The sequence below is a fragment of the Ochotona curzoniae genome, unplaced genomic scaffold (genome assembly GCF_017591425.1).
Source record: "Ochotona curzoniae isolate NIBS_2020 unplaced genomic scaffold, NIBS_Ocur_1.0 scaffold_4683, whole genome shotgun sequence".
In the NCBI taxonomy this organism is placed as follows: Eukaryota; Metazoa; Chordata; class Mammalia; order Lagomorpha; family Ochotonidae; genus Ochotona; species Ochotona curzoniae.
The window spans coordinates 2694508-2707299 of NW_024467121.1; the positions used below are offsets into that span (position 1 = coordinate 2694508).

At 44.7% G+C, this 12792-nt stretch overlaps 1 protein-coding gene across 3 annotated transcripts in view; it reads right to left on the reverse strand.

Annotated features, from left to right (window-relative positions):
- Nucleotides 1-12792, reverse strand: part of RSU1 (Ras suppressor protein 1) — a 190862-nt gene that overhangs the window by 135122 nt on the left and 42948 nt on the right. For all 3 annotated transcript variants that reach the window (XM_040967803.1, XM_040967801.1, XM_040967802.1), the window contains 4 exons: nt 12111-12231; nt 5317-5435; nt 3561-3643; nt 3170-3284 (listed from right to left, as the gene is read on the reverse strand). In XM_040967803.1, coding sequence (XP_040823737.1) covers nt 3170-3284; nt 3561-3643; nt 5317-5435; nt 12111-12231 — 438 coding nt within the window. The remainder of the gene's footprint in view (nt 1-3169; nt 3285-3560; nt 3644-5316; nt 5436-12110; nt 12232-12792) is intronic.

The window sequence follows — 12792 nt, forward strand, 5'->3', positions numbered from 1 at the left end:
ACAGCTGCCAGAGGAGCCAAGAAATCCAAAACAAGGACACCCTGAACAATTCTGAGTGATGGGGAGGCCTGGCAAGGCCCCAGACCCCTGCGGCCTGGGTGCTTTTTAGTCCACCACAGGTGTGGAGAGCCAGGCAGCATGACTGCCCAGGGAAGGGGAGGTCCAGCAATGCCTGGGTGCCAAAGACATTGGGCAAAGCCTTCGGGCTGCCCAATGGTGCACTTTGGGAGCTTGGGGTGAGGAGTTAAAATTGATCTGAGGGATGGCATAGGTGGGGGCAAGCAGGGACCTGAGGGTTCATGTCCAATTGAGGAATGACTTCTAAGGGTCTTCAACGGACAAGGCCACTCACTGTATTTTCAGGGTTAGATCATGGAATCCACTAGTGAATCAAAACAGGGAATGGATAATGTGAGGCTGGTACATGACACTACCCAGAATGTGAGTGAATTAGGTCTGGGGCAGAATCTTGGTGGGGGGCGTATCTTGGCTCTCTCATGTTGAATAGCAATCTCTCTTGCCACGTGCAAGATTTGTCACTGGGAACAGGCCTGATTGGGGAGCTAAGGGTATGCCCCAGGTGGGTTGGGATTCACACTTGTGAACATGAGAGCCAGCAGTGGGCTAGGCTGAACACGGCTGCAGTCTTCCTCGGAATGGGTAGGGACTGGATCTGGGAAGGACCAAGTGCTAGACCAGGCTGAACTAGGTCTCATCTCCCATTGAACCACTTGAGAGCTGTGTCTGGGTGTGGACCAGGTAAGGCTGGGCTGTAATACCCAACAGTAAGAACCAGATTGGGTATGGGCCAGTTGGGTAAAGACACTGTTCCTGCCAGAACAAAAGCTGGACAAAGTCAACCTGGGCCAAGGATCCACTGTCGTACATAAGATCTGCCACAGGGTGGTGATCTGATCGAGGAGCTTGGGGAAATCCTTTGTCAGGACACAGGCCCTGCAGGTGAGCACAAGAACCAAACCAAGGAGTGGCCCAAACCAGGCCAAGTTATAGTACCCAGCATCACACATATGTGTCAGGCTGGCGGGGGTGGGGGGAGTAGGTTGGGCCAATTCATAACATCCACTGGCAGATCTTAGAACCAGGACAGGGTGCAGAAGGCACTGTGTCCAGTCGCAACCAGCCAGTTCACTCTGGGGCTAGGACAGGGGCTGACTTGGCCAGGCTAGTTTACAACACCAACAAGCAGGAACTGGAACTGGGGGCAGGCTAGACTAAGCTAGGCTGATGGATGCCAAGGTGAGATGAGCCATGCCAGTCTGGAGTGGTGGGAACACTGGGAGCATGTGGTCTAGTGGGGCCCAGGTCATCTTGCCCGGGTCCTTAGGCCTGCCTGTGAGATAGGTGCCAGGTCTGTGAGTCCCAGGGGTGGGGGTGGGGGGATTCAGCAGGGTCCGGGTCTCTTGGCTCAGGTCCTTGGACCCACATGCATGATTGGTGCCAATTCTGTAAGCCTTAGGGACAGGAGGGCTGGCAGGACCTGGGTTGTCTGGCCCAGGTCCTTGGGCTCTGTATAGTGGGTGCCAGGTCCATGAGCCCCGAGAGGGGACGGGGGAAATCCAGCAGGGTTCAGGTTGCCAGGCCCAGGGCCTTGTGTCCACATGCATGGTGAGTGCAGGATCTGTGAGTTCCAGGGGTTGTGGTTCAGCAAGGTCTAGGTCACCTGGCCCAGATCCTTGGGCCCGTCGGTGTGGTGGTTGCCAAATCCATGAGCCCCAGGTGTTGGGGGTCTGCTGGAGCCAGGTTCACCCGGCCCTGGGCCTTGGGCCCGCTTGTGAGAACTGGTCCTCCTCAGTGCAAAAGACAGAGTCATGGACGGCTGGCCTAGATGCACATGGAGGATATGGCAGCCCACTGGGGCCTTCAGAAGACATCTGTTACCATAACAGAGGAAGGAGAACAGGACAGATTGGATAACTATGCCAGTCCAATGATGACAGCAAATATCGGGTAAACAGAGACTCTAAGCTGAACTATGTCAGCCAACAGACATTGAAAGTATTCCCTCGGGCCCAGCGGCATGGCCTAGTGGCTAAAGTCCTCACCTTGAACGCGCCAGGATCCTGTATGGGCACCGGTTCTAGTCCCGGCGGCCCCACTTCCCATCTAGCTCCCTGCTTATGACCTGGGAAAGCAGTTGAAGATGGCCCAAAGCTCTGGGACCCTGCACCCGTGTAGGAGACCTGGAGGAAGTTTCTGGTTTCCGGCTTCGGATCGGCACAGCACTGGCCATTGTGGTCACTTGGGGAGTGAATCATCGGATGGAAGATCTTCCTCTCTGTCTCCTCCTCTCTGTATGTCTGACTTTGCAATAAAAATAAATAAATCTTAAAAGAAAGTGTTCCCTCATCCTTGGATCAGAGAGATCCATAATATTGCAGAACTCTCGACACCTTCTGGGCAGAACCCTCTAAGCACACGCCACATTAAGATCCTGGGTCAATAAGGTCGCTGTTCCCCATCCCTGCATACTGGAGTGGTGGAGAGGCTGGGTGTGGCTTCTCCCCTTGCCTCCCAGATACAGGAAAAAGAAATGGAAAGCCTGGAAGCAATGATCACACCCTCTTATCCCTGACCCTCAATCCTTCCCACCCTGATCAACTATGTAAGCATCATCTAAAATAAAAATCTTAAAGAAAGCAAAACAAAACAAAACAAAAAACAGTTCCAAATGAAGATGGCATCAGGAGAGAACCAGTCATGACTGGGAACGAAATGCTCAAATAGCTATAATAAACACTTTGATTGCAAATAAGTAAATAAAAGTAAATAGGAATGATACTTTCGTAACTGTGGTAAGTAAGCTAAACAGGAACACCAAGGCTTACCCAGTTAGTAAATGAGAAGCCCTGAATAAAACAATTCCTATTAATCCCAGGCTCTTCCCAGTGCACTACGCAAGGAGCTGAGCAGGGGCACCTTTCAGCAAGTTTCTGGGATGCTGGCTGCACATGCACAGAAGCCAGCACCCCCTGGGCAAGTCAAAGGCAAAACAGCTGAACACTGGTGAATGATAAATAGCCATAAAATCAATCAAAATCAGGTGCCTCGGTGCAGGTTATGTGCCAGGACAGCGCTTGCTCACCATCACTGCGCTTGGATAACCATTATTAATTAAAATCACACCTAAGGTCAGTCACAGCAGCCTTACCTAATTCTGGGGGCAGAACAGTCAGGCGGTTCCCCTGAATGTGGAGTTCCTTAAGCTGGGTAAGTTCCCCAATTTCTTTGGGCAGAGAGATCAGGTCATTATCTCTAAGGCTGAGCTAAACATAAGAAAACAAGGCATTGTCAAAACAATTTCACACGAAGAGGTGCTCAACATAAGCTCCCACTCTCTCCCAAACCCTCTCCTCTTCCTTTTTCAGGCTCAAGTCTTTCAATTTATTTACAAGTGTCTGCAACTCAACGAGAGGCAGGATCAAGAGTCGTGGCTTATTCCTGCAAAACCAACCTTACTCCCACTCCAATTGACTTGATTCCATTCTTACAAGGGCTGCAGAAGTGAATTGATTTTCTAAGAATTTAGATAAATTACTTACTATCTGCAACTTTGTGAGCTTCCCGATATCTGGCGGCAGGATTTCAAAATCGTTGTCACTGAGATAGAGTGCACGGAGGGTGGCTGCAAATTAAACAGCAATATATAAGCAGGGTGGCATGGAACCCAACCATCTGAGGTCTGATCAATACCAGGGAGTCAGCTTTGATTAATAACCCTGGCTTGGTGAAAAGCTGGTGACATACCTAGGACTCACAATAATAAGAAGCAGGTCAAACTTAGATTTACTGGCTTATTGTGTGGCTGGTATATCCAGGAAAACATCTATATCCAAAAGGACTGACACAATTAACAACCATGGGCATGGGCGGTTTCAGGCACAGAATTCCAGTGCATTTCAAGAAAAGACAGCTACTTTTCTCTATTAGTTTCAACTCACATCACTGATTCCATCTGCACCCTTTACGTGAAACAAAAAGAACCACCTTGTCACTTAAGGCAGCTCCTAGAGCAAAAGTGTTCTTTCATGTAAATAGAATGAGGTTAAGACAGAACTTTCTTCTGTAAACAGAACCCATGTTAAAACTAAACACATGAATGAGAAGTTTCTGGGGGAAATTTGAGTGCTACAATTCAACATTTCTGTAATCAGACTAATTATTTTAAGTTACTTTTATAATCTTAGTTTTATTGAAATATATATTAAAATATATAAAGACAAAAGGAATACAATAATGACACAGGTTTCACAGGACAGAGTCTAGTTCAGCACAATATCAGGAGCCACTTTGTTCGTGAACATTAAACTTGACAACACAACCTCAGCCTACTGATGGCTAACACATTTTCTTATCCAATGGGGGGGGAGGTAGTTACACCCTTTAATTTATTTACAAGTATTTAAGCATATTCAATTGTTTTAAAATTCAACAGAACTACAAGTTAATAAACATAACAAAGGTAGTTTGTACCCTAAACGCTCAAGAAAATATTTTAGAGTTGGTTTCACATGCTTGAGACAGAAAATGGACATAGACTTAAAATAAAAGATACAGCGTGAATATACGCAGGCAAAAAATTACCTAGGTTAATTTTAGAGACTAGCTCAGAAAATTATAGAAGTCCTGAATGTCACAGATGCCATTACTATTTAGAGAAGTAGAGTATTTGTACAACAGAAGCAACTCTTCAGAAACACTTCATAAATTCCTGGAAAAGTAGCTTTTTTTAACTTTTAGGAGCATCGGCAGCAATAAATTTGCTTGCAGATGAATGGCGCCGTGTGTTCTGGGTGGCTAACTTTCTCTTATTATTTGACTGTGTACTGGACAAAAGTAATTTGTGAAACTACTCATACTTTAGGAAATCTGGTGAGAATATTTTAAAAATTATGAGTTTATTCATGAATATTTTACAATTAATTGATTATATTATCTTTGGGCAAATATCCTACACAGAAGTATTAGCAGCTTAGGAGAGCTTCTTTTTGGCACGTGCTTTAAAAAGAAAGTCCAGTTTCTTAACTAAATGGGAGAGCAGATCTCATTTAGATACATAACCTCCCATAGAAAGTGAATATGACATTACTGAGTCCACTTCCGCCTGATGGTGTCAGATACCCATTCATCAACCCACACATACTGCTGAGCTATGAAGGAATATTCAAATGGAATCTGTGAAGAAAAAAAATATATATCCAATCATTTCTCTTAACGTTTGGGTCCTGGCAAATAAATTCCACTCCAAGAACGCAAAGCACCACGTTAAAGAGATTTATAGAATTAAAAGTTTCTTACTAAGGTAGAAGAAGTTTCCAGGAAGAGAATTTTCATTCAAGTTGTTGTAAGTCAAATCCAGGACTTCAAGAGCTGGTAAGGAGCCAAATCCTCGAGGCAAAGTGTTCAGCCTGTTCATGCTGTTGTCAAGAGCAAAACTCAGGTCACCACACACAAAATACAGACCGGGAACACCTATCACACAGGCTGGGCACATCACAGGGCCACGCTTGTCTACTCACTCTGAGTTTTTTAAACATTTATTTCAATTGGCAAGTCAAAACTTTATATATTAATGGCACACAACATAGCATTTTAATATATGTATATATTATAGAAATGCTAAATCATGCTGCCCCAGATGCTTGATCATGTTTTAGTGGTTAGAACACTTCAAATCTACTCCCTTTAGAAACACACTGTGTATATTATTATTAACTATATCTATGGTGACTATCATGTACAATATGAGGGCACTGTAAAAGGTGGATGGAAAGTTTTAAGGCAGGTGTTTGGCCTAGCAAGATAAGAAGGCAGCTATATTCCACATCAAAGTGAACAAGTTCAATCCCCGGCTCTGACTCCAGACTCTCGCTTCCTACTAATGAAGGTTCTGGGAGGCAGCAGTGATGGCTGAAGGATTCAGGCTTCCGCTTCCCTCAAGCAAGGCTGGCATCTGGTACCCAGCTGCGGACATCCCGTTAGGAAGGGACTCTTTGCCTTTCATATGGATAAATTTAAAAACAAGCTGTTTTAGGGCCTGGCACGGTGGCACAGGGGTTAAGGTCCTTGCCTTGCACGCCCGGGATCCCATATGGGCGCCGGTTCTATCCCGGCAGCCCCGCTTCCCTTCCAGCTCCCTGCCTGTGGCCCGGGAAAGCAGTCGAGGACGGCCCAAGGCATTGGGACCCTGCACTTGTGTGGGAGACCCAGAAGAGTCTCCTGGCTTCGGATAGGCATAGCATCGGCCTTTGCGTTCACTTGGGGAGTCAATCATCGGACAGAAGATCTTCCTCTCTGTCTCTCCTCTCTGTATATCCGCCTTTCCAATAAAAAAATAATAAAAAATAAATCTTTAAAAAAAAAACAAGCTGTTTTAAAGAGAAGGTTACTTTGGTACATTTTTTGAACTCCATGCATAGTTTGTTGCTGTTGCTTTTACCATATTGATGTTTCATGAACTTTTGAAAATCTCACGTGCATATCTTTAGTGGGGATCTAAAAACTAAAGGAAATTTTTTTCCTAACTTTTTTATCCTATTCTTTTAGACTTATAGTTTTCCTCAATGAAGTACCCTTGAATCAATCTACTTGAAGCCCATTAAAACAAAAAAATTGGCAAATATTGACATATTGCAAATTGGGAAGAATTGTGACACAAAAAAAATCATTCTAGCCGTTGATCCTTATAGCAGATACAATCCTGTCCAACCCTCCCCAAAGAGGTCTCATGAGAAACAGCAGGTAACAGAGGGCAAACCAAGAGAAAACTGAATCTTCACCCCTCAGGCAGAAAAATTCCCACGTGGAGTTTACATATGGCGAGCTTACCTGCATAACTACCGTAATGACAGTAACTCATACTCTATGAATTCACAGTCTGGAAGCACAATTACATCAAGTATTATGATCCATTCGCTGAAACTAGCTAGGATAGCAGCAACGTAGAATTTACAATTATTTCTGCATTCAGATGAAGAAACAGGCTAACGGCAGGATTCGGCATCTTAAGCCAGCATTTTGGGACACCTGAAAGTACCTGAGTTCGAGTCTTGCCATCATTACCTATTCCATCTTTTCCCTCACTAATACACTCCTTGGGAGGAAGCAGGTGAAAGCTTAAGAAGTTAGGTTCCTGCTGCCCACATGGGAGGTCGAGACTGAGTGCCTTGCTCTCAAGTTTAACCTGGCCAGGACCTGGTTGTTGGAGGTATTGTGGCCATGTGTCTTTGCCTTTCAAATTAAAAAAATATGTATGTATTTTTTTTAAACATGCTTTAAATTACCTATTTTTGAAAATTATTAGTCATTTTTTTCTAACCACATTAAGACACTTTTATAATAACAGGCAGAGGAAATCCACAGTTAGACATCCTTGGAGGGGAAAACATATCTTACTCCTAGCAGAGCTCCCATCCACTTGGCAGCCTTGAGCAAACCGAGGGAATGTGCCAAACCACAGGTTCTTCCTCCTCTGAATGACAAGCCAGTACTCCCAGTCAACAGCCCAGTAGAGTCCCCTGTACAAATAACAGCTGGGAGCAGCAGTGGATTCCCTAATCTGGCAGTAAAAGGGATGCCCTTATTTAAACAAATGCTTCAGTAAGTCCAGAAGCAATGTGAACAATAGCTCCAGCTGCCAAAGGTGCAGGAAGGACCCACAAGGACTGCCCGCTGAGTGTGTGCACGTCCACAGAGGCTGCTCCAGAAGGAGGCGCTGTCTCTCCACGCAGCAGGCTCAAGGTTTCTGTGACAAATTACAGTGGGGACAGAACAACGAAGCCTGGACATGTGGAACAGCTGGGTGAGAAGGCTGGCTCTAACACTTGCTAGCCACTTGCTAGCTACATGACCAGGGGAAAGTGTGCAGCTGCTGTGGAGCTAGGCTTCCTCACTAGTAACACAAGACTAACAACACCCTCACAGCACGATTGTTGGGAAGCACCAAACACAGCCCCAAACTGGAGAAGGAGAAAGCCTTAGCAGAAAGCCAACCGGCAGAAATCAAACTATTCAAGTGTAGATTTTCTATTTGTATCATGCTGGTTTAATCTCAGATCACTTTAGGCATTTAAAGTTCATTAAGGCTCAATAACACCAAATGACAGAAAGTCTTTCATTTGCATGTGAACATTTCTCAAACGCATCTTAGAAATGGGCAGGGGCATTACACACTGCCAAACAATCTGGGTTTGGTTGGCACATTTTTCTTCCTCTTCCAGAGGCCATAGCCCGACCTGTACTAATGCCTCCGTTTTTGCTATTATTGCTACTTTTTAAAGATGTATTTATTTTTATTTTAAAGTCAGATATACGAAGAGAAGAAGAGACAGAGATGAAAGATCTTCTGTCCACTGGTTCACTCCCCAAGGGGTCATAATGGCCAGAGCTGAGCCAATCCGAAGTCAGGAGCCAGGAGCGTCTTCTGGGTCTCCCATGTGGGTGCAGGGTCCCAAGGATTTGAGTGGTCCTCGATTCCTTTCCCAGGCCACAAGCAGGGAGCTGGATGGGAAGTGGGACCACTGAGATTAGAACCAGTGCCCATATGGGATCCTGGCATGTGCAGTGAGGACGTTAGCCACTAGGCCATCATGCTGGGTCCTAATGCCTCCCTTTCAGAGCATTTTGTTACCAAAATAATCTTGACACTTCCAGCGTCAGTAAAAACTTGCTGAGCTAAAGACAATAATTCTCACCTCCTCGGTGATCTACTCACACATTTCGCCAAAAAGAAAAAAAATCCATAAACATTTGACTCTGTGCTCAATGAAAACTGGTAAATGTTCAGGAAATGAACTCTAGCAATCAACTGGGTCAACTGTTATTCCAGAATAATAGCCATGGTTAAGATTTTCCCTAAATAATTACGGAAGGTAACCTATGGGTTTTTTTTAAATGTCCCTATAAGGTGAACCACATTTAAGGAGTTAAGAGCATGACTATACTTTCTGTTATTTAACTGGGAGTCCTCAGGTTTCTCTTTTGATCATCAGAATAAATAGTCAATTCTATATAAAACCTTAAAAGCAAATCCTGGTTGAGTGTCCCTTCAGGATCGTGCCTACAGTGGCCTCCCCGCCCTGCTTTGTTCTCTACTTTCTAGATATTTTAATTCTGGATGCTTATTGTAAGAAACCGCCGGACAACCTTCCTTAAATCTGCCTTACTGTACCTGTATCATTCTTGGTGACATTCAAGGACAACAAGCATCCTTTATTGAAGCTCATATTAATTCTTTTCCCAAAGAACTAAGAATTTTGTTCAAACATTGACAACTCCATCTCTGTGCCTTCATAATTAACTACAGAAAGCTTCACACAATCAATAAAGCATCCAGAGCCAAAAAGACAAACAGCTCCAGAGAGGACAAAGACACAGCTTTGATGAAAAAGAAAAGTCTACAGCTCTGTCCCAGGGCAGAGAACGCAAACCCAACCAAATAAAACCAGAGCTTACTGCCTCTGCTCCAATTCTTCTCTCCCTCTCTACTTCTAGTTTAGCCACACAACACAGAAATCCAGATATCACCCTGCCCCATCAGTCAATGCCCTGTCAATTCACCTTCTTTCCGTCTTCCTTAGCATACTCCTCCTTACCTCCAGTCACTGCCCACATTCACCTGGGATGCTGAGCTAGCATTCTGCTTGGTTCTCCTGATTTAAGCCTCCTCCATCTGAACCCCACTTCATTCCAATCTTTCACTCCCACAATCTGACCTCATTTCATAGCCATTCTGCTGGGCAAAATCCTCAAAGGTCAGTAGTATAAAATCAGAGTTCCTTTACTCAGTATATGGGATCCCTTCATTAGCACTTTTGATTCTCAGTCATCATGGTCATTTATTTATTCCCTCAATTGTATCGCAAGCTCCATATGACTGAATGGCATCAGGACCTAGATCAGCACTTGCTACCTACACAAACACTCAGTAAGTACTCATTCAGTGAGGAATAGGAGTTATGATTCCTATCGGGCCTCTCGTCTCATCTTACTTGGCTCATAGTTTACTCACACCAACACTGATAAACTTGAAATTCCCAGAAGAGTGCTCTCAGCATTTAAACATGCTATTCTCTCAGCATGAGATGCCTCTCTTGTACTTGTAAGTCAGAGGAATCCCGCTTCCTGTTTCAAGAATTCTAAGAGTTTCTCCTCAGTAGGCTAATCCACACTGCTAACTCTCCTGGTCATTGAGTTGCACTGCTGTCATCCCTGCCCCGGTCAGTGACAGTGCTGGGCCATCACGGTGCATTTTCAGCAGGCCTTGACCCCTGCACTTAGTGCCGATCATGGTCATCACATCTGATCCCAAGCACTAGAGAGATTTCCTGACACAGAGTAGCTACTGACAGGACCACAAAATAAATGGAAGACAAATAAAATAAAGATGATCATATCTAACACTATGTACCACTCACTTGGCACCGGGCACTGTCCCTAGTGATCAAAATCCATTTATTTTCTTATTGATCTTAAAAAATGAACAAATTAATAAGAAGTTTAGCTTCTGGGCCCAGCACAGTAGCCTAGTGGCTAAAGTTCTTGTCTTACACACACACACCAGGATCTTCTATGGATCTAATTCCAGCGGCTCCACTTCCCATTTAGCTCCCTGTCTGTGCTCTGGGAAAGCAGTCAAGGATGGTCCAAAGCCTTAGGAACCTGTGCCCACGTGGGAGACCTGGAAGAAGCTCCTGGCTCCTGATCGGCTCCAGCCATTGTGGCTGTTGCGGAGTGAACCATTGGATGGAGGACCTTTCTGCCTGTTTCTGCTCCTGGGAAGTGGAGCTGCCGGGATTAGAACCGGCGCCCATATGGGATCCTGGCGCGTTCAAGGTGAGGACTTTAGCCGCTAGGCCACACCACCGGGCCCAAATATAAATAAATATTTTTTTTAAAAAGGAGCTTAGCTTTTCTCTTATATATAAATTCAACACTGGGACTTTAGAATTTTCAAAACCAATATGCAAATGTAGGTTCTTTCCTTTTCTGCTTTGCCAGATAAGTATCTAGTCTCCAGACTGGTAGGAGAAGCTATCATGCGGATAGCTTGATACAAAGATGGTCTCTCCATCAGAGTAGAATTCAAAACCAGAGTGTCTCACCAAGCTCCCCACGTAGGAATGAATGAAAAATCATTTTGTGAATGAGATTTTTTTTTCCATGATGACTTCCCATTAAATCAGCAAATACCCTGGCAAGTCTCTATTGCCATTTCATGTGAATCACTGGCTTAATCAGAGCATTCAGTGGCTACAGTTTAAGAATATATTGCCTCACACAGGAAAGGAGGCATGAGTGGCCACTGCTACAGTGGCGTCTATGGGGTGCAGTGGAGAATACTTGAACCCAGATAAATCTCTCCCCGGCTCGGGCACTCACCTCAGGGTTAATCAGGAGCAGGTCACTTAACCCTGGCAGGAGGCCTGGCTTTCTCTCTCTGAAACAAAGGCATGAAAGCTTCACCTCTCTACCCATCTGACAGTGAGAGGGCCAAATGCTGGCATGAGCATGTTGAGAGCTGAAAAGCACCCTTGAAGCGGAAGCTATTATTCCTATTCACTGCTACTTGGTTCTGCAGCCTCGGCTGAATAAGCTGCCTCTTCACCTCCGCCTGATGGAAGGCATGGGATCCAAACCCTCAACCTCGAGAACCACAAGGATGTGGGAGGCGGCGCCAGGAAACATGTCCCTCTCTCCAGGGAACGCAAGTGCTTTGCAAACTATCTCTACTTTATCCAGATAGAGAAAAAAAGCCACATTACAATTTATGTTAACATTAATGCTATGCAAATAAGTCCCTTCTTGGTCAACATAACTGAAATAAAATTTTATTGGAAACAAAATACAGTTAAAAAAAACTCCCTTATTGCACCAATAATTAGCTTCCCAATTAGTTCTCAAATAGATGCACGCTAATGTAGGCTATTGAAAGGATATATTAAACCAATAAAGCTCTTTTTAAAAACCTAAAACATGGAAAGAAATGAGAAATCCACTCCTCCTAGGCAAGCACAGAAGTGGGAGCCTCCCTTGCCCACACCCTGCCCTCCCCTTCCCTCTCCTCCATTTCCTTTCCTCCACTCCCTACTCACCCCAGGTTCAGGTGCTTGAGTTTTTGAAGGCTGCTGATCTGTGTGGGCAGGTCCTCAATCTGGTTATTAAAGAAGTTGAGCACTTCCAAGTTCTTCAGTTCTGCTATGTTTGGTGGCACAGCTATGAGAACAAAAACACTCAATGTGGATCCAGGAATCTCACTCTCCCAAGGAATGCCAGCAACACATCCTTTCAAATGAAAGAGAGATGTGCCCCCAGTATGACCACTACGGTCTTGGCTATTTTTTATATATTTTTTAGGTAACAGTGTACTGCCACCAAATAGAACTGAAACAAGTTACTAGCATGATTAGACGAGTGCTTGCACTGCTGAGGCTGGCCTCAGATGGACAAGAAGAAAGGAAATAGGAAGTAAAGAACGGCAAAGGAGGATTGCTGGACCACAAAGAGGCTACAGATGAATATTACAAAGCACATTGACATAACTGTCAAAACATGTCTAATAAGTGCAACTGTTTTCATACTCTTTGTTCCTTGCCTCTCTTTCAGAGGACACACAGCAAACTTCAAATCCTTTCCTGCGTGATAGTACAAGTCAGGCTGTCCAAATAAACCAACACCGGTCCTCTGAACATGGCAAGGAATAACAATTTAAGCTGAACCACATATGATTAAATATTCAACCTGCCTCAGTTTGTGACTTGGTCAATACACACACAC